Genomic DNA, 18,963 nt, shown 5'->3' on the forward strand with positions numbered 1-18,963 from the left:
TAATTTGGTCTTCTCCAGCGATCAAAGCACTTCAACGTCGCGTACCAATCAACCAACCTTTTACATGTACCTTATTACATGTACGTGCTTCCTCTGCATGGCTTCAAGCACGACACGGTGTCGGACACAGGCTTCCACTCGGTCTCTGGCGGAAGCTGATCTGGCGGTGGCTTTTTCGTTTGCACAACGTGCACGAAAGAGATACGAGTCGCTGTCCACTAAATCAAGCTGCGTCAGACCTGGCTGCATGCGGCGTCTCTGACAGACGGACTCGCCGGAAGCGCAAGCAAAGCGCGCAAACGGCGTGAAGCAATCACTTGGTGGTGCGTTTTGCTGTTCGAACTGACAAGCAAGGCGTCTGCGGCGTCGGACCAAGGAATTGCTCGCGGTGCAACCGACTTGGTTGCGGCACCAAGGCGTGCTGTTCCCCTTCGAAATGGCTACACCTGCTAGCAAAACCTTTATTACTTTATAACTATATACGTTCCTGAAGGTTGTTGAGCTGATGTCATCAAATCCCACGCCTGTCATCGGTGGACCATTTGTGTCACTGATGGACCATTTCTGTTCCCAGGGGAGCATCATCGCTCGAATCTGTTTATGACTCGCGCAGGTGTGTCGCGCGCAAGACCGTCTCGTGCACGAAGGCTATCCAGCGACCCACGCCCACGTTGAATCAACGGTTGATGTCTAACGGGACCATGGTTTCTGCTGGCGGGAATCCCGCACCAGGTCAGGTCAGGTCGCCCTTTGCCCCGGCACAGCAATTCAAGCGCGAGGCTTGCTGCGTATGACAGCCAGCGAAGCGTAGCCATGACACCCTTCACAGTCTTGAAGATGGTGCTCGCAATCCACTCAGTGTCCGCCGGGCGATTGCTCTTCAATGACGCTGACGATCAGTGAAAGTATCTTGTGGACATCGAATTGAGCAGCGGTACCGTGCTGCTTCATTATCCGACTTACCAGAACCCTCGACAGGTCACCACCATGAGCGACGACGGCCGGCGATTCTATTGCCCCCTCGAGCAGTGCGGCCGCGGGTTCAACCGCAAATACACCCTCACCGAGCACATGAAGACACACACGGGGGACAAGCCCCACGTCTGTCGCGCGCCCGGGTGTGGCCGGAGATTCGCCACTTCCAGCAACCTCGCGCGGCATATGCGTCTGCACGGACCCCTGCCGCTCATACGGTGTCCGCGGGACGGTTGCTCGCGCAGCTTCTTGAGCGACGTGCAGATAGCGAAGCACCTGAAACAGCACGACGCGCCGCGCACGCACCCGTGCAAGGTGGCGGGGTGCACCAAGGTATTCAGCACCACAGGCAACCTGAACCGGCATCTCAAGAAGCACTTGACGGGCGGCAAGCGCGAGCAACTCGCGCGCTCCTCGCTCGCGAGCTGGGGCCTTCCTCGGAGAATGAGTCCCACGGGCGTGGAGCAGGACTACCCGACAGGTGTGAGCGCTGATGCGATGCTTCACGTGACCCCTGCCCCAATTGACAAGCCCTGTGACGAGCCGTGGAGCCCCGAGACGCTCGAAATTCTCGGGCACATGTTGCTAAGCTGAGTCATGGCATGCGTAAGCGTTAAAAGAGATCTAATGTATGTAAATGAATTGGTGTTCGGTCATACGTTTGCTATACATGTAGCAGAGCGGGTTGCGAGGGCTCACAACGACAAAAGCAACCAAATGTGTCGTTTTGCTGTTCGAGACTGAGCATCCCCGAAAGAGAAAAGGGAGCGTCTCAATTGGCTACAGCGATTGCTGCAGGCAACTTGTCTAGCAGCAAGTGAGCAGCGCTAAACCGGTCTTGAGAGGGCTGGCGATCGCCTCTTGGCCGGCAGCGTAGACTCACGGGTCCGCCACCGACTCAGCCGAGCGACACAGGACACGCTTACGCTTTCCAGTGTCGCCTCAGGCGATTCGCCTGTGGCTTGCGCCGCGCCCCAGTGGACATGCTGTGCAGCAGCGTACACTCGACATGGGTCATGGCCCAGCGCGAGCGCATTCGTAAGCGCCGGTGTTTTCATTAGCCGGCCGAGTTGAACTCTGCTTGGATTTTCTGCCTGTGACGGCGCTTGTGACGGGCACAGTCGCCGTGGCAGCGGATACCCGCGCGTCCAAAAGCGGAGCTCGTGCTCGCGGCGTGCGATCTGCTGGTCACACGAGGCAGGAGGTCATGAATGTTGTGTGAGCGGTCATGCGATTTTGAGCCGCGCAAATGGACAGCTGGGATGGCGCGCGCGAGCACGGGCGGCGGGGGCAGACTGGACGACTGTATGGGCTGATGACCTGAGGCGACCGAGCCTCGCATAGCCGCCACGAACGGCGCGTTGACGAGCAGGCAAATCGCCGCCGCAGCTCCGCGTAAGACATCCATCACGCTGCGCTTGTCCAGCGTGCGAAAGGCGGCGGCCTCCTTGATTGCGCGCTGTCTCCGGCTGGGGCGAGCTGGGTTCGGAGGACAGTACCGCACCTCGGCGTTGGCGCATTCGAACAGCCTTTGTTGGTCTCATTCCCCAATTTGCCCAACACTAGTGACCCGCCTGACAGTCAGCGCAGCGGCCTTAGCTACTTTACCACCCCACCACCTACAAACAACATGCAGGCCCTCCAACTCGATCGCATTGTGATCCCAGCGGACTCAACCCCCAAGCAGAACAGCAACAACAGCGGTAGCAGGGCCTTCCAGTGCCCAGACGTGCTCTGCGGACGCCGCTTCAACCGCAAGTACACACTCACGGAGCACATGAAGACCCACACCGGCGAGCGCCCGCACGTGTGCCGCGCCCGCGGCTGCGGCAAGCGCTTCAGCACCTCGGGCAACCTCTCCCGGCATATGCGCCTGCACGGCGCCATCGAGCCCGTGCACTGCCCCGTGAGCGGCTGCTCGTGCAGGTTCATGAGCGACATCAAGCTGGCCAAGCACATGCGCTCGCACTACGTGCCCCGGACACACACGTGCAAGGTGCCCGCGTGCGGCAAGTCGTTCAGCACCACGGGCAACCTCAACCGCCACCTCAAGAACCAGCACACGGAGCAGGAGCGCGAAAAGTACAAGGCGCAGGCCCCGGCGTCGCCCTCACTGAGCTCCGTGTGCAGCACCCCCACCGGCCAGAAGTGCTCCACCCCCTCGCGCGAGAGCCCCACGGGCATCGACCAAGAGTGGACCGGCAACGCGTGGAAGCTCGCCTCCGAGGAGATCGACATGGAGCTGCCGGCTCCGTTCGAGACCGCGTGCACCGCCCCCTGGACGCCCGAGATGCTCGACATTCTGTCGCAAATGCTGCTCGACTAAGCCAGAGTGTAAACGACTACATAGCAGATAGTGTACAGTAATTTAACCCGAATCAACACTTTGGCAACCTCCAAACGCTCGTGTCGATCGATGTCTTGATACTGTAGCTGCGTGCGCATGTACCACAGCATCAGTAGTCCGGCACCACGCCGCGGAGCTATTAATACAAGGTGTTGATGCTGCAAGGGATTGGTGTCGAGCGAGGAAGCTACGTATTACTGCAGCCCAAAGCTCCGGAGCAAGCAAATACTTGCTGCGCATTACAGCATTAGCTCAACAACAGCTGAGGTCGGCCTTTATCGCACAACTGCATTGCTTGACACGCAGCAATGATAAAGAGACCGAGACCTAGGTGTCGTGCGAGTCGATTGTGCTGAATACCTCTGCAAACGGAACTCTCGACTCGACTGGCCCCCGCTGTTTTGAAACCGTGTATTTTTGGTAACATAGTTGCAATGTCGCCACCTTGGATAATAACTTGTCTCTAAGGTTCGCCCCCGCGAGTCGCAGAGGATAGAGCGAGGTCGTGTATTAATGCACTACAGTAAATGAAAGTTCTTGCGACAAGACCGAGGATGCTTGGGCTCCGAAGCCTTGCCGTCTCTATCCAGTGCACTGCTGTAGAGCAGCCTGCAATTACAGCCTACGGCATCGGTTGCAGTACGCGCCGCCTGCCATCAAGCCGCAAGTCTTGTGTCTTGTGACAAGAACATACAGACAATGCTCTTTGCTGTGGTATCCCAAATAGTGAAACCTTCTCTGTCCCGATGACACATGGTATACAAAATCAAGTCAAAATGTCTCTAACCTCCAGATTGAGGTTAGTGATAAGATATTGATGATTATGGCTATCAAGAGGCCATTCACTATCGGGAATCCCGTTTCGTGAGCTATGTAGCAACAGTATTGAACGCTTGCTGCATCGGTTTGATTTTATTCCAACGAAATGCACATGATATCATCACTAGTCAAGTGATCTGAGGCCTGGACAAGTATAGCTAATGAATCAGCAGTAAGCGAGGGTGATGTTAACCCACATTGGTCGCTCACCTAGATCTTCTGAGCCTTTCTGTTACGTAGAGGAAGCTTGGTTTTGAAAAGGGCAGAATGAAAAGTGACAATACCTAGGAGTTCTCACGGATGGTAGGTAGATTTGCAGGTTGCAAGTGCGGACAGTTAGTCAATTGCACGAAACCTACACCTTCTAACCTTGAGGGCTTTAGTAGCACATATCGAAATCATTTTACCCAATGGGAAGCTAGTATAGTGGCATGGACCCGTGCAGCTACAAACTGGCTTCTTGAAGCTCGGATCCTGTCTGCTTCTCTAGGAGACACAAATGATGTGTCTTGGGTGGGTCGATGCAAGTGCAAATAGGGAGTGAGTGGCGTTGTCCTGCTCGGAAGGAGTGGTTTCTGTGTGTTATTGCCCCGTCAGCAACAAAATCATGTTTTAACCAGTAAGATGCGAAATAACAGAGTTAATTAGGCCAATGAACTGTACCCTGCTACCTGCAAGCCAACCTGCACCCGCTATCGGAGCAAGAAAAGCAGCCTCCTGGAAGGTTTGACTTCTCTTTTCTGGTTGGTCGATTTTTCCTCCAACCTACAAACATGCCAAGCGCGAAAACCCCTAAAGTCCATACTCTTTTATATTCTTGTCCAGCTACTCACTTCCTGGCCACTCATTGTTGAATGCAGTTGTTAGTTAACGGGTCGCCCCATCAACTTTTCCCTGCAACCGTCCCGTAAGTCGTCCCGTGATGCGTATCGTAAATTACCACGTAATTAAAAATTACGTGTTCCGTAATAAATTACGAGACCAGTAAAGTATATAATGCAATGCGTAATGGCTATAGTTCTTGTGGTGGTGGCCGGCGATACGATATCATCGCACGCTCGAATTGAGGCACTATCACATCACTGCTACCATAAGTGCTGATTATACTATACCATCACAACGGTACAGCTCCAGATAGTGATTCCTCTCTATTGTAATATAAAGTGCCCATCACTATGGAGAGGCTTTGCTGTACGCACATGTGGTGTACCTCGCCAAGTACATGTACAGTACTTTGGGATAGACGCGAGTGCATCCACCAACGCCTCTAATTGTGAGAGGCAGCGAAGGGTAACGCCATTACAAGAGCCCTGGCGCATACCGTGCATCGATGCAGCAGGTCGCAGTCAACAGCCAACTTGTTGCCTTTGTGTGCGTGAACACCACTTTGGTGCGCGCAAGCCGTCTCCAGAGATGACGCGCCGTGTCCACTTTTTGTTGCAGCGGCTATGTCCTTGCAGGTCTATGCAACCCAACAACTGTAGCGTGAGGAGCACATGAGATATCGGCATAGTGAATCGCAGATGGTTTCGGTGCGACTCGCTGTTCGTGCGCCCTAGCCGACGACGTTGCTCGACGCACGCAAAGCTAGAGCTTCTTCATGGCGTTGCCGAGCCTGCAGCTTGGAGCTTGCTTTCGTCGCCTCCTCGCTACGCTGCTGCGAGTGCTCGCACTCACTGCACCCAACCGAACAACAGCGGCAAGGAGTGACTAAGGGTTTTAGAGCGGCGCATTTCGCTAGTGTGGAACAGATGCCGACGGTGGCATCACCCAGTGAGCAACATGGACACCTTCGGATACAATACATGTACTCGATTAACGGGGACGTATATTTACTACAACATCGAAGCACTTCCGTAGAGGTGGACGGCTGGCCTCCCTAAATACTTTTTAACATCGCACGGTGGGGTCGTGCAGCGCGCTCACGAGGGTGTCGAGCATCTCCGAGTTCCACACGTCCTCGAACAGCTCCGAACACGAACGCGTGGGCGAGTAGATGGCCTGCGACGACACCTGCTGCCCGTACGGCGGCAGCATCGGTTGCTGCTGGGCCAGCATCTGCTGTGGCCAGCACGGCGCCACGCGCGGCTTGAACACGGGCACCGTCACGGGCCACTGCTCGGCGCTCGTGGGGCTGCAGTGCAGGAACTGAGGAGGCATCACTTGGGGCACTGTGATGACCACCTGGGGTGGTGCTGGCGACGTCTGCTGCACTGCCTCGAGCTGACCTGCCGGCAGGTCTGGGTGCTGGTGCTTGAGATGGCGATTCAGGTTGCCCGTCGTGCTGAAGGTCTTGCCGCAGCCCGGCACCAGACACACCTTGGCTGCACCGCCGTAGTGGAACTTCATGTGCTTCTCTAGCTTGTTGTTGCTCGGGAACGTGCAGATGCAGCCCTGTACCGGACACTTGAGCGGCTCGATGTAGCCGTGCAGGCGCTTGTGGCGCGACAGGTTCCCGGACGTGCTGAAGCGCTTGCCGCACGTGCGCACGGGGCACACATGCGGGCGCTCGCCCGTGTGGGTCTTAATGTGCTCGGCGAGCGTGTACTTGCGGTTGAAGCAGCGCGTGCAGCCCGGCTGCGGGCACGCGTGGATGGCGGGCGGGTGCGGCCGCTTCACGCCGGCGCTTGTATGCGTCTTCGCGGCGTCGGGCGACGTCGACTGCTCTTGCGCTTCGCGGTGCGGCACCATGGCTGTTCGAACCTAAAGACTATAGGAAGGGTCTCGGGGTGCCTCGCGCGGTGCGAAAGCGATAATGATGACCGGTTCAATCTGCTGCGGCCGGTCTCTGCTTGAAGCGGGTCAAGTCGCGGCCGCGCTCACCTCGATGGGGCGTGTGACTCGCTCGCGGAGCCATCACGTGGCCTGAGATCTTAGGACGCGCGGGCCACTGTCATCTACAAGCTCGCCAGCTGTAGATCACACTCACCGCGCAATGGCCATTGCCGAGGACTCGGTCCCACCTCGGTGATTGACTGAGCCCCCTCCGGTCGTCCGGCGAGCGTTCGAACACACGACGGCCTCAAATGCTCGCGGCGACCATCTTATCCTCGGCGGCAACGCGCTCTGATCCGTTCTGGACGCTGCTCGACAACCTCCGGACGCTCCGTGAGGCGGGCATCCTGTTGGGATCGGCAGCAGTGCAACTTGGCTACCTGCCACCGCGGACACGGAAGCCATCAATGCCACGCAGGACACGAATGCCTTCGGTGCAGACAGCGCGAAGCCTGCCCTGGTCGGTGCATTCTGGTCTCGTACTATACACCCTTGGATACCTACCGACAGCAGTTTTCACGCGCGTCGAGCCGCGCTCCTACACGAGGCTTGAAGCGAGCCGTTTGACAGGTTTGCAGAGCCACGAACTCGCAGCGATGATCCCCATGCCTGCCGGTGCATTCGACGCAGTGGTCACCGCTGTCGCAAGGAGTCTGGCGCCGATCCAGCGTGGACTGCCGCGCAGGTGTCCATTAATCCGCGTAGTGAACTTCGAGTTCAAATCCCCATCCGTGGAGATCTTCAACGACTGCAGCTTGGCGCCGCACCGAAGGCGGATCACCAAGGTGCCGTCAGCGGCGCTGCTTATGCAGCGAAAATCCGCGGGGCATTTTTCGGTGCTGGTTATCGTGAATCGAGCTCTCCGAGCACATCAATTTCAGCTCTTGCGATGCAACAGCAATGGATTCTACTCTCACTCAATGCGTGTAAGTGAATAGGTAGGTATATTTTTTTCGCGTCGTCATTAGCACTGCTGTGGTTGTTGCTGCTTCACCGGCTCGGCACCGTCGTCCAAGATGGATGCGAGAGTGGCGAGCAGGTCGTCGCTCCACACGCAGTCGAACGTAGCTGCACTCGTGCCTGGCGTTGAGGGGGACGACCACCACTGCTCGGTGGAGGCGTCGCTGTCGGCGTCGGACTCGCCGCTCGTCGAGCACATGGTCCAGCTCTTGGCGCTCGACTTGACATCGTCCTCTTGGGTCGGGGTTGTTGTCACGGAGGATACTGCGCTCGGCGAGCCCACTCCGCCGTGGTGCTTTTTGATGTGGCGGTTTAAGTTCCCAGTGGTGCTGAATGTCCGGCCGCACGCTTCAACGTGGCAGACCTTGACGTCTCCGCCGTAATGGAACTTGAGGTGTCGCTCCAGCTTGTTGGTGCTCGGGAACGCGCAGATGCACCCGTCAATAGGGCAGCTCAGAGGGTCGATCTTGCCGTGCAGCCTCTTGTGCCGGGACAGGTTGCCTGATGTCGTGAAGCACTTTCCGCACGAGCGCACAGGGCACACGTGAAGTCGCTTCCGGGCGAGCGGCTTGCGAGGCTTGGCGCATGGTGTATTTTGGCTGAACTGCTGTTGCCGAAGCGCGGGCATCGGTAAGAAGCTCTGGCAGGGCAGCGGCATCGGCTGCACCGGAAAGCTGCAAAATGCAGAGTTCATGTACATCATGGGCTGAGAGTTCATTGCGAGGTGGACTGCAGCCTGGAAAATCGGAAGTGACAATGCCTGACGTGTTCCAGCAGCAGGCTGCGCCCTCAGATACAGCAGCAATAGTTGGCATGTGTGCCAGCTAGGGGGAGAGATTCCAGAGACAGGAAGCATGTGGAGCCCACGCGCGAGATATTGCAAGCGATAACCATGGCATCAACCGGTTGGACTTGCGAAATGCGCCAGCCTCGCAGTTGAAGCAAGATGCACACGTGTACGCAAGACTCTCTTGGATTTTCCACTAGCCAGGGTGAAGTCTGTCCAAGTACCTGACTTGCAAAGGACTTGCTGCATTGCTTCGAGCCGTTCACCACCAGGAACAACCGGCAAATGTGTCTGAGACACCTTCGCCAATGGCTCTCGCGGCGATGCGTGGAGGGCAAGGTTATCATGAGTTAGCTGCTGTTTTGGCAATGTAATGCAAGCTGGGGGTTATAATGGGCCGCTCCCCCATGTGTATTCGTGTTTATCAAACAAATTCGGCTTAGTCTATCTCCTCCGGCGAGCATTCAGAAGGCTTGACATTGCTGAAGTGACACCGTACAAAATCTCAGCCAAGTTTCAAAGACGCCAAGCCACCCGGCTGCTGGCAGTCACAACGTTTGCTAGTGGTGCCGAGTATGACTGCAATCAGAGATATATCCCGGATAATGCTAGGGCAGAGCTTTTGGGGCTCTGTAGCAAGAAAAGCCGACCACGTTGCCCTTGCAGCGAACAATTAACACTTACAACGGTGACGCACGCTTGAGTGGATTGCTCGGGCGGTCGTCACGGTTGCAGCACCACCACGGACCCTCTGGTACCCGCCCGCGCTCGCTGAATTTCGCTGAGAGGTTGATGTAGCACATGGCGAGATGCCCCCAACTGATTTCTACTTAGTTGAGTGCAACGAGTCGCACCATCACATTGGTACTCAAAAGGTGTCAAGTTTAACTTAAGTGGTTCCAGACTGTCTATACTGCGTGCTCTGCGGGGTCTGTTCTCATGCCTAACACGAAAAAGTGGTTTGGTCGTCGAAGATGTTGACGAGCGTGTCCAGCAACACCGGGTTCCACACGTCTTCGAACAGCTCTGTGGACGATGACGACGTCCACATAGGTGCTTCCTCGCCCCAGAGAGAGTTGACGGCTGTTGTCGGGAGAGGGAACCATTGCTCTGTGCTCGTGGGGCTGCTGGCTCCGTGGCTGAGTGTCGGAGAGCTCGTTGAGACCGTCACCTCCTCCTGCTTGTGGCCGTGCTGGTTCTTCAGATGGCGGTTCAAGTTGCCCGTCGTGCTGAAGGTCTTGCCACACCCGGGCACACTGCAGATTTTGTTGGCAGTACCGTAGTGAAACTTCATGTGCTTCTCCAGCTTGTTGTTGCTCGGGAACGTGCAGATGCAGCCCTGCGCGGGGCACTTAAGCGGCTCGATGTAGCCGTGCAGGCGCTTGTGGCGCGACAGGTTGCCCGACGTGCTGAAGCGCTTGCCACACGTCTTGACGGGGCAAATGTGCGGGCGCTCGCCCGTGTGGGTTTTGGCGTGCTCCACGAGCGTGTACTTGCGCGTGAACTGCCGCTTGCAGCCCGGCTCGACGCACGAGTGAGCGGCTGACGAGTCGGACAGTTGGCGCTTGAGACCGCACGCCTTGGTGGTCGATTCGGTGGGCGATGACATCGTGGTGGTTCTTGCCGACTGTGGGGATCGGCTGGTGGATGTTTTGCTAAGCTGAGCAACAATTGCAGAATGGGCCCCTCCTGCCGGCGGCGGCGTCTCTTTTGGCGTCCACAAAGCACTGCGAGCTGATCCCGGTGTCGCGATTTTGAGCCGGCCTCGTGGCGGGAGCTCGGCGTGGACACGGACATGGTCGCGGATTTGGCCGACGTGCGCAATGCCCGCGTGTGTGACACCGATGTGCAGTTTGACGGAGACCAGCACAGGAACCTTCGCGTGCGTGGCGAGCTGTCACGACTCGCCTGCGCGTGCCACAAACCGCGCGAGCCAGCTGGCGACGCAAAGTGTCCGCAAGTCACGGCTGCTGTCCACCTCGTGCACCTAGGCATGTGGCGCACTGTCGACAGTGGCCCCGGCGCATAGACCGCAGCGAGGATGTCTGCTTGGGTCGCCGCTGCAGCTCGACGGACGGAGCCCCCAGCAGCGCCAGCCTCATGCAGGAAGCTGCTGGTCCGTCCGGTGCGAGCCCTGGCTGGCTACGCTCCGCAGGATTCTTCAGCGCGGATTGTTGAGTGGCGTTCACCTTGTCACTCGTGGCGGGCATAATCGTCCGCTTCAATATGATGCCCCCACACGGACGCAAAGCTGACAGGCGTCGCCACCTGGCTGGAGTAATGCCGCTGTCCGCTAATCGATCGGGCAAGGGCAGTGCAAGTGTCTAGGAAATGGTGTTTGGAATGATTTGGAGGCGCTGCATTGATGCTGGCTTAACTTACAGTCGTACTACTCAAATAAAATAGGGTGTCGCCGTCGCGGCGTCGAACCGCATCGCGAGCTCTCTACATGCAGAACTCGACCGGCTCGTCCTCGTCTAGCAAGGACTCGAGCGCGTCGAGCAGGTCCTGGCTGGTGGCCGTTTCTGTGAGGACCATTTCGGCGCTGAGCGTCTCGGACCAGAGCGCGAAGTCGTCGAGCGGGGCGCTCGGGATCCACTGCTCGGCCGCGGTAGGGCTGCCAGCGGCGATAACCTTGGAGGACGCCGTCGGGCTCATGCACATTGCGGCCTCGCCGCCGTGGTGGTTCTTGAGGTGGCGGTTCAAGTTGCCTGTCGTGCTGAAGGTCTTGCCGCAGCCCGGAACCAGACACACCTTGACGTCGCTGCCGAAGTGGAACTTCATGTGCTTCTCTAGCTTGTTGTTGCTCGGGAACGTGCAGATACAGCCCTGTACCGGACACTTGAGCGGCTCGATGTAGCCGTGCAGGCGCTTGTGACGCGACAGGTTGCCCGACGTGCTGAAGCGCTTGCCGCACGTCGGGACGGGGCACAGGTGCGGGCGCTCGCCCGTGTGGGTCTTGACGTGCTCGGCGAGCGTGTACTTGCGGTTGAACTCGCGGTGGCATCCGGCCTCGGCGCAGCGGTAGATGCCCGACTCGCTGTGCTGGCGCCGGAGCTCGGGGCTCATGTTGGCCTGGAACTCAGGGGCGGGGGTCATGGTGTTCATGCTGTGGTGCAGTGCAGTGCAGGAAGGAGGCAAATTTGAAAGTGAGCTGAGCTGAGGACAGCGCGCGCGATCTGCACGGGGCGGACCAAGCCAACTGTCGATCGCCTGAGCTGTCCATCGAAACCGTCGCGCCTGTTTCTGTCGGCACATAGTGAGACCAAGTCAAGTCTGACTACCTCCCAATCGAGTCGGAACGCCACACTGACGTCTAGCCGAACGGCGTGTGACAGCGCTCACTGTTCGTAGAGGAAGAGCCAAGGCCAGCCACAGCGAGTGTAACTCGCCAGCCTGAGATATTGCCTCGCTGCTGTCTCCGCCGAGCCGAGCCAGGGCAGGGCCCTCCATGTCCACTTTTGCCGTTGTGAGCTTTTGCTTGACGCCGAGTTGCCGTTACTTCGCTCTTGCGAGATAAGCCAGTCAAGCCGAGTCGAGTCGATCGCGCGTGGAGCACCTGGAGCTCACGTGAATTGAAGCCTGTGGACAGCGAGGGACCGGTTGTGTGCATGGTCCGACGCGCAGCGAAAAGGACGATCCCCCTGAGATCCAAGGGCGAAGATCCACCGCGGGCTTTGCCGCCTCGAGGGCGGACTATAAGAGACCGAGCGCGGGAGACCACCTCGATCCGGAGGAGAAATCTAGCGCTGTGTACTGTAGTTGCATCGCTTGGGCACTGCTGGTGCCGAGACGACGGCGTAGTGTTGTCATGCTCATGTATGGAGCAAGCATGTACTCACGCCACTAATGTAAGCTGGGAGAAGTTCTCGGAGAACAGGTTGCTTCTACAGTGCAAGATCGATGCTGGGAAATCTAGTTGTACTGTAGTTCGACGCATGCCATTTCTTGGTGTTTAAGTACTTATCTACTATGTGCAACGATTTTGAGCTCTTTGCTAGTCCGAGTCTACGAGTCTAATGGGTAGCCGAGCTCCTGCACGTGGAAGCGGACGATGTCGTCCACGAGGCAGCTCTGCCTGTCGCCGCCACACGTGGGGCCATCGAGCCCCGTTTCAACCAGCAGCGCCGACAGGTTGTCCAGCGTTTCGTCCAGTGCGGCGAGGTGTTCGTCGCTATTCCGGTTAAAATTCGTCGCCGATTCCTGCGGTAGCGGGTTCGTGCCCGTCGACCACGCCCGCTTCAGCCGGCACTGCGGGGCCGAAAATTGCGTCTGTGGACGCCATGCGTCGGCCGTCGTGGGGCTCCATGCGTCGAGAGTGCGCAGCGAGCCAGCCGCCATCTCATCGAAGTGCTGGTTCTTGAGGTGGCGGTTGAGGTTGCCCGTTGTGGTGAAGGTCTTGCCGCAGCCCGGCACCTCGCACAGATGCACGGGTCCGCCGTAGTGGAACTTCATGTGCTTCTGGAGTTTGAGGTCGCTGGGGAAGCTGCAGATGCAGCCCTCCACGGGGCACTTGAGCGGCTCGATGTAGCCGTGCAGGCGCTTGTGTCTCGCGAGGTTGCCCGACGTCGTGAACCGCTTGGCGCAGGAGCGCACGGGGCACACGTGCGGCCGCTCACCCGTGTGCGTCTTCATGTGCTCGCTCAGCGAGTACTTGCGGCTGAACTGGCGGCGGCAGCTGGGGTCGGGGCAGCGGTGGAACTGCGGGTCCTCGGGCGGATGTGCTTCGGTCGTGTCCGCCATCGGCGATGTGTGATTAATAAATGGGCAGCCGGTGGGCTCGAGTCAAGACTGCTGCTTGGCGGTGCCAGCTGGATGGCTGCGAGACTGCAACTGGTAAAGTGAGCGTCCGCCTGCCGCGTGCACGCGTTGCCGTGATGATGGCGTGGTGTGTGCAGCCCTGCAGCAGATTTGCTCGATCCCAGTTGACCCGAAATCGAAGCCGACGGCGATCCTGGCTGTCCACCCGCGGCGAGCGAAGCAAGGTTAGACTCTTGATGTGTAGCGGAGGACCATTGTTGTCGCCTCGCCGCGGCGATGCCAGTGGTGGCCATGCCGTCGCCAGGCTGTCCTTTGACTCGGTCCGGCGCTCCAGCGGACGACGGGCGACGGACGCTCACTAGCGCGATTACACTTGACACTCACATCAACGCTTCAACTCCGCGCCGTATGACACACGGGCCAGAGTGGCACTCGGCGAGTACTGTGGCGAGCCGGCTCTCCTGCGGACAGCGAAAGCTCCGCGGTGGACCCATCGTCCGTAGAGGGCGGACCGAGCCGAGCCCCATCGTCGAGGAGAAGCGTCTTCGCCCCTGCGTCGTGCAAGCAAGCACACGCAAGTCTCCATCGTCATGATAGCGCCCCGAGATCGGCCAGTCCGCCTCGTGTGGAAGGTGCGGGGCGGTCTACTCTCCTGCTCCGCTAGAGAGCTGCAGGGTGGGGATCCTCGCTCGCTTTGACATGTTGACGCTCCGCCAGCCTGGGCTGGCGCGGGCTACCGTCATCCTTCTCCTCCTCCCCTCCTCTTCCTCCTCCTCTGCACTGCAGCCCAACGGTCTGGCGCCGCACGCCAGTCAGCGCGCATTGAAAGCCTCGGGCACGAGCAATCTGCACGGGCCCATTGCCGTTCGCGCGACTGCGATGAACGGAGCCCACCGCCGCTGTGTGCACCCGTCTCACCGGCGGCCACCACGAGGGCTTTCAATCAAGTTGCCGTCTCCGGCTGTAACGCGCGCCGTCGACCGCCTGAAAAGTGGACACGACGGGGGCATAATCGTAAAACGCGGCGTTGACGCCCTCTTGCAACGGGCGACAAGCACGCGACCAGCAGGCAGCAAGATGTCTGCGTCTGGCGCGTGACAGTGTCCGCTGGACAAGCCGACTGCAGCATGGTCATCGCTGGCGCGCGATCCGTATCGCCGCTCGCGATGCCGCCGCTTTCCGAGTGGATTCCCTCGTTGCACATAACAAACATGCGTGCGTAGCGCGGCTTTCTCTAGTTGCAAGCTGCAGGCATTTCGCTGGTGGCGCCCATGTCACACGTACGTGCATGCATCTCAGGGCCCAGCTGGCCGCGACTGGAGAGTCCTCGTCCTCTTCGAGGTCCCACCTCGCCTCGCCTCGACGAGACCAACACACTCCGAGCGTCGTCAGGCCGCTTGCCGCCGCCCGCGCGCTGTCCGTCGTTCCACCTCCTCCCTCGCATTAGTCGCCGCCATCTCCCCACTTCTGCATTCCCCTACTGGGACCGTGGCTCATACACACCCACACTCGCGCCATGGAAGTATCCGCTGCCACTTGCCAAAACCCTCTCGCGCTCCAACGCCGGGCGTCAGCGCCGCTGCCTCAGACCGACAGCTCTGCCATCGGCGCAGCTCGAGCCAAACCGTCGACCCCCACTTCGCACCGCTGCACGGAGCCCGGCTGCGACCGCCTCTTCAACCGCAAGTACACGCTGATCGAGCACATGAAGACTCACACGGGCGAGAAGCCCCACGTGTGCCCCGTCAAGACGTGCGCCAAGCGCTTCAGCACGTCTGGGAACCTGTCGCGCCACAAGCGCCTGCACGGCTACATCGAGCCGCTCGAGTGCCCCGTGGAGGGCTGTCTGAGCTCCTTCCCGAGCAACAACAAGCTCGAGAAGCACATGAAGTTCCACCTCGGCAGCGCTGTCCAGGTGTGCACCATCAACCACTGCGGCAAGACCTTCAGCACCACAGGCAACCTGAACCGCCATATCAAGCACCAGCACCTGGACGAAGTCCCCAGTGGCGCCTTGTCGCCGTCCCAGGTCAGCGCGCCGAGCCCCACCAGCGCCGAGCAGCAGTCCACAGCCTCGTACACTGCACTTCTGCTGGAGAGCAGCATGGAGGTGTCTCAACCGCCCGCCATCGACGTCTCTATGCTACCGCAGCTCACCCCTGAGCAGTGCGAGAGCTTCCGGATGCCGCCGCCCAAGGTGCCAACGACCTGGCACTCGGACGAGATGGTCGACGCGCTCACCGAGATTTTCGATGAGGCTGTGGCACAACCCGATGAGCAGCCTGAGGACGGCACGATCAGCATCCTCGACGACATGATCAACTTTCACGTTTCCCACATGTCCTAAACCAAGCGTCCAGCGTAGATGTACCAAGTAAATAACTTAAAGAGTGAATGAATGGGGCTGCTTGCCACCCGCAGCTTCTTGATGTTTGTCACCGCGTTTTCACTGCTCGAGCTCCCATTCATTCCGTGCTGCGGCACCACTGCTCCCAAATGCATGGCATATACTGTGATACTAGCCTTGCCGAAACGCTCTTGAGAGATCATTTTGTACGTCTTCTCAGGGGCTTCAAAGGCTTTGTTTTTTCGCGACGACACCACCCTCTCGCATTCTTACAGATGACAGGCAAGTTGATACAGTAACACCATTGTGGATATCCACAATCAGAGCAACGTCATTAACTTATTACGAGTAGAGTGTCCTCCTTATAGCTCGATGTGGGCGACGTGGAAGCTCACCATGTCGTCCAGCAGGTTCTGTGGCTGCGGCTGAAGCGGCGGAGCAGGCAGCGGCTTCTCCGGGTCTGCAGCACCGTACTCCATCTCGTCGAAGATGGAGGACAGCACGTCGGCGATACCTGGGTTCCGAGTGCCTCGCGGCGTCACCCCGACGGGCGACGGCAGCTGAGACGGCATCACCTGCGCCAGGCTTGGTCGAGTGTAGTCTCCACTCCATCGACTGCTGCTGTTGCCGTAGTACTGTTGGGCGACACCAGGGGCGAAAGACGGCGGCACCACGTCCATCACGCGCTTCATGGGCGGGTTGACGACCCGAGGGCTCGGGAACTGGTAGCCCATGTCCACGGGGTATTGCACCTGCGGGACCTGAACCTGGAGCTGCAGCGGCTGCGGGTGGATCAGCAGCGGCGCGTTGGGCTGCGGAGGCGGCAGCGGACGCAGCGTCTCGTTCGGGTGGTGGTGCTTCACGTGGCGGTTGAGGTTGCCCGTGGTGCTGAAGGTCTTGCCGCAGTTGCCGATGGTGCACACGTGCACGGGGCTGCCGAGGTGGAACTGCATGTGCTTGTCGAGCTTGTTGTCGCTCGGGAAGGTGCAGTAGCAGCCCTCGACGGGGCACTCGAGCGGCTTGATGACGCCGTGCAGGCGCTTGTGGCGCGACAGGTTGCCCGACGTGCTGAAGCGCTTGCTGCACGAGCGCACGGGGCACACGTGCGGCTTCTCGCCCGTGTGGGTCTTCATGTGCTCCACGAGTGTGTACTTGCGGTTGAACTGCCGGCCGCAGCCGCGCTGCGGGCACTTGTGGGGTTTGTCCACGGGCAGAGGCACCGGCGGCGGCGTTGACGCCGTAGAGGAGGGCGACGTGGCGCCAGCGTCCGAGCTGTACGAGTACTTGGTGACGGACTCGACGTGCATCATGGTCAGCGACTGGCAAACTCGAGGATTTGCAGGCGGGAGATCCTATCTAGCCACGATGTCGATCGCTGGTTCTCGCGGTGGAAATGGCGCAATGACGGGAACGCGGCCGCCGCGCTTTCGCGATGATAGCTTGGAGTCGGGTGGAGGCGCGTGATGACGCTCGGGGGATCCCTGCGGCAGATGCCACTGTGCGAGGTGCTCGAGCCATTTCTCAGGGCCGGCGACAGCGTGTGACAGCGCTGGGGGCGATAGCCTGACGTCCGGCTGGGCTTCAGCGAAGAGGGTGGAAAAGGAGCGCGGCGACTGGCAAAACAGGGCTGCAACACTGCAGCGAAGACAGGAGAAGACGGCAAGCGGTGTCGACGAAGACACACGCAGCGACGGCGAAGGTGCATACACCAGCAGCAGGACGCAATGGCGGTCTGCGTGTGCGCCCCTCTCAGGACCGCGTTGACAGGTTGCAGTGTCCACCGAGACAGTGGGGGCATAATCGCAGCCGCGCGGTCGATGATCAGACCTGAAAATCCACCGCAGCAGCACCGCTTCAAGTGGTCCCTTCTCGCTTGAGCAACACGGCGGCGTCTAGATGCGCCGGTTCTGCCACGAGCGCGCTGCAATACCGATCCGCGGTGTGTACACGTACACGACCACCGGGTGGGTGTGGGAATGCCACTTGCAGCTCCAACCTGGATGCGTTTTGATGTGACTCAAGGAAGGTCATTGATCTCGAGCTCTGCAGCGATTGCACCTATAACGTCACACTCATGACATGAGTGAATACAGATAGAACACCTGCTTTGCTTTCCGTCCTCCGCGCTGATCAAACGACTTAGAAAATTTCAGGAGGTGATTAACCAAGCAACCCAAAAAGAAAGAAACTTTTCTTCCCCCCCCCCCCAGATATATCTTCGCGTCCTACGATATCGCTTATTTTATGTTTCTGAACACAAAACATGCTGCTTAGTGGTGGATCCCATCGCCAAAAGTGCCCAGTAGCGGACAAGCATGGGCGTGAGCAAGGAGATCCTCGCGGAGGGCAACGGGCCGACGCCCACCAAGGGCGCGTCCGTGACGGTGCACTGCACGGGATACGGCAAGGACCGCGACCTGCAGCAGAAGTTCTGGAGCACCAAGGACCCGGGCCAGAAGCCCTTCACGTTCAGCGTGGGCCTGGGCCAGGTGATCAAGGGCTGGGACGAGGGCGTGCTCGGCATGAAGCTCGGCGAGACGGCGCGACTCACCTGCACGCCTGATTACGCGTACGGCGCCGGCGGCTTTCCGGCCTGGGGATATCCTTTTCCACCAAACCACCTATCGTAGTTGTTCTGATTAGTTGCATGTTTACTATCACTTGAGGGCTCTTTGGCTTCCTTAACTGTGATATTGTGTACAATTCAGCCCAATTCGACGCTGATTTTCGAGATCGAAGTGCTCAAGATCAACTAGGAGGAAGGGGGTGCAAGCCTTGTGCTGTAAAGAAACTGTTTTCAAACTTCAGAGACGCCAAGACGAACGACGGGGATAAAATGTTCGCGAGGAGAATAATGCACGGCATTCTTTGCAATGCAATCGCGTCTATTTGCTTGGCTTACGTGTGACTTATCGTAGATACTCATGACGATGCAATACAGACGCAATTACGAATGGATTCTTTGATTGCCGGCTGCTTGGTTCCTGCCAGGAACTTCCTGGGCAGCCTTACCACCACCATTTGCGACGGTGCCTGGCCGTCTCACGATGCGCAGAGGCAGCATTACCTCTCGCAACACGATCGCAAGATCGGTGCTCTCTCATCACACCTAGCTCCTCCGTGTCTTCATCGCTGGATTCTCGAACGGCACGTCGACCATTGCGGCGCTCGCTGTTATCTCCGCGAATCCCA

General features: G+C 58.8%; 9 protein-coding genes across 9 annotated transcripts; 3 read left to right on the forward strand and 6 right to left on the reverse strand.

Annotated features, from left to right (window-relative positions):
- Window positions 1–2,842: 2,842 nt before the first annotated feature.
- IUM83_14240 (Zinc finger protein) lies at window positions 2,843–3,301 on the forward strand (the record flags this gene model as incomplete). The annotated part of the gene is made up of 1 exon (XM_067938968.1): window positions 2,843–3,301. One exon carries the CDS (start codon window positions 2,843–2,845, stop codon window positions 3,299–3,301), a length of 459 nt encoding a protein of 152 aa, XP_067791075.1.
- Window positions 3,302–6,031: 2,730 nt separating this feature from the next.
- On the reverse strand, window positions 6,032–6,490 carry IUM83_14241 (Zinc finger protein; the record flags this gene model as incomplete). The annotated part of the gene is made up of 1 exon (XM_067938969.1): window positions 6,032–6,490. The coding sequence occupies one exon, from the start codon at window positions 6,488–6,490 to the stop codon at window positions 6,032–6,034; it is 459 nt and encodes a 152-aa protein (XP_067791074.1).
- A 1,390-nt stretch (window positions 6,491–7,880) lies between these two features.
- On the reverse strand, window positions 7,881–8,534 carry IUM83_14242 (Zinc finger protein; the record flags this gene model as incomplete). The annotated part of the gene is made up of 1 exon (XM_067938970.1): window positions 7,881–8,534. One exon carries the CDS (start codon window positions 8,532–8,534, stop codon window positions 7,881–7,883), a length of 654 nt encoding a protein of 217 aa, XP_067791076.1.
- A 1,072-nt stretch (window positions 8,535–9,606) lies between these two features.
- On the reverse strand, window positions 9,607–10,272 carry IUM83_14243 (Zinc finger protein; the record flags this gene model as incomplete). The annotated part of the gene is made up of 1 exon (XM_067938971.1): window positions 9,607–10,272. The coding sequence occupies one exon, from the start codon at window positions 10,270–10,272 to the stop codon at window positions 9,607–9,609; it is 666 nt and encodes a 221-aa protein (XP_067791059.1).
- Window positions 10,273–10,805: 533 nt separating this feature from the next.
- Window positions 10,806–11,732, reverse strand: IUM83_14244 (Zinc finger protein; the record flags this gene model as incomplete). Its single annotated transcript, XM_067938972.1, has 2 exons — window positions 10,806–10,810; window positions 11,342–11,732. 2 exons carry the CDS (start codon window positions 11,730–11,732, stop codon window positions 10,806–10,808), a joined length of 396 nt encoding a protein of 131 aa, XP_067791077.1.
- A 939-nt stretch (window positions 11,733–12,671) lies between these two features.
- IUM83_14245 (Zinc finger protein) lies at window positions 12,672–13,406 on the reverse strand (the record flags this gene model as incomplete). The annotated part of the gene is made up of 1 exon (XM_067938973.1): window positions 12,672–13,406. The coding sequence occupies one exon, from the start codon at window positions 13,404–13,406 to the stop codon at window positions 12,672–12,674; it is 735 nt and encodes a 244-aa protein (XP_067790969.1).
- A 2,122-nt stretch (window positions 13,407–15,528) lies between these two features.
- IUM83_14246 (Zinc finger protein) lies at window positions 15,529–15,771 on the forward strand (the record flags this gene model as incomplete). Its single annotated transcript, XM_067938974.1, has 1 exon — window positions 15,529–15,771. The coding sequence occupies one exon, from the start codon at window positions 15,529–15,531 to the stop codon at window positions 15,769–15,771; it is 243 nt and encodes an 80-aa protein (XP_067791089.1).
- A 362-nt stretch (window positions 15,772–16,133) lies between these two features.
- IUM83_14247 (Zinc finger protein) lies at window positions 16,134–17,081 on the reverse strand (the record flags this gene model as incomplete). Its single annotated transcript, XM_067938975.1, has 1 exon — window positions 16,134–17,081. The coding sequence occupies one exon, from the start codon at window positions 17,079–17,081 to the stop codon at window positions 16,134–16,136; it is 948 nt and encodes a 315-aa protein (XP_067791060.1).
- Window positions 17,082–18,086: 1,005 nt separating this feature from the next.
- IUM83_14248 (peptidyl-prolyl isomerase FKBP12) lies at window positions 18,087–18,527 on the forward strand (the record flags this gene model as incomplete). The annotated part of the gene is made up of 2 exons (XM_067938976.1): window positions 18,087–18,370; window positions 18,473–18,527. The coding sequence occupies 2 exons, from the start codon at window positions 18,087–18,089 to the stop codon at window positions 18,525–18,527; spliced, it is 339 nt and encodes a 112-aa protein (XP_067791073.1).
- Window positions 18,528–18,963: the final 436 nt, after the last annotated feature.

This window comes from Phytophthora cinnamomi (genome assembly GCF_018691715.1).
Source record: "Phytophthora cinnamomi strain GKB4 chromosome Unknown Contig42, whole genome shotgun sequence".
Taxonomy (NCBI): domain Eukaryota; phylum Oomycota; class Peronosporomycetes; order Peronosporales; family Peronosporaceae; genus Phytophthora; species Phytophthora cinnamomi.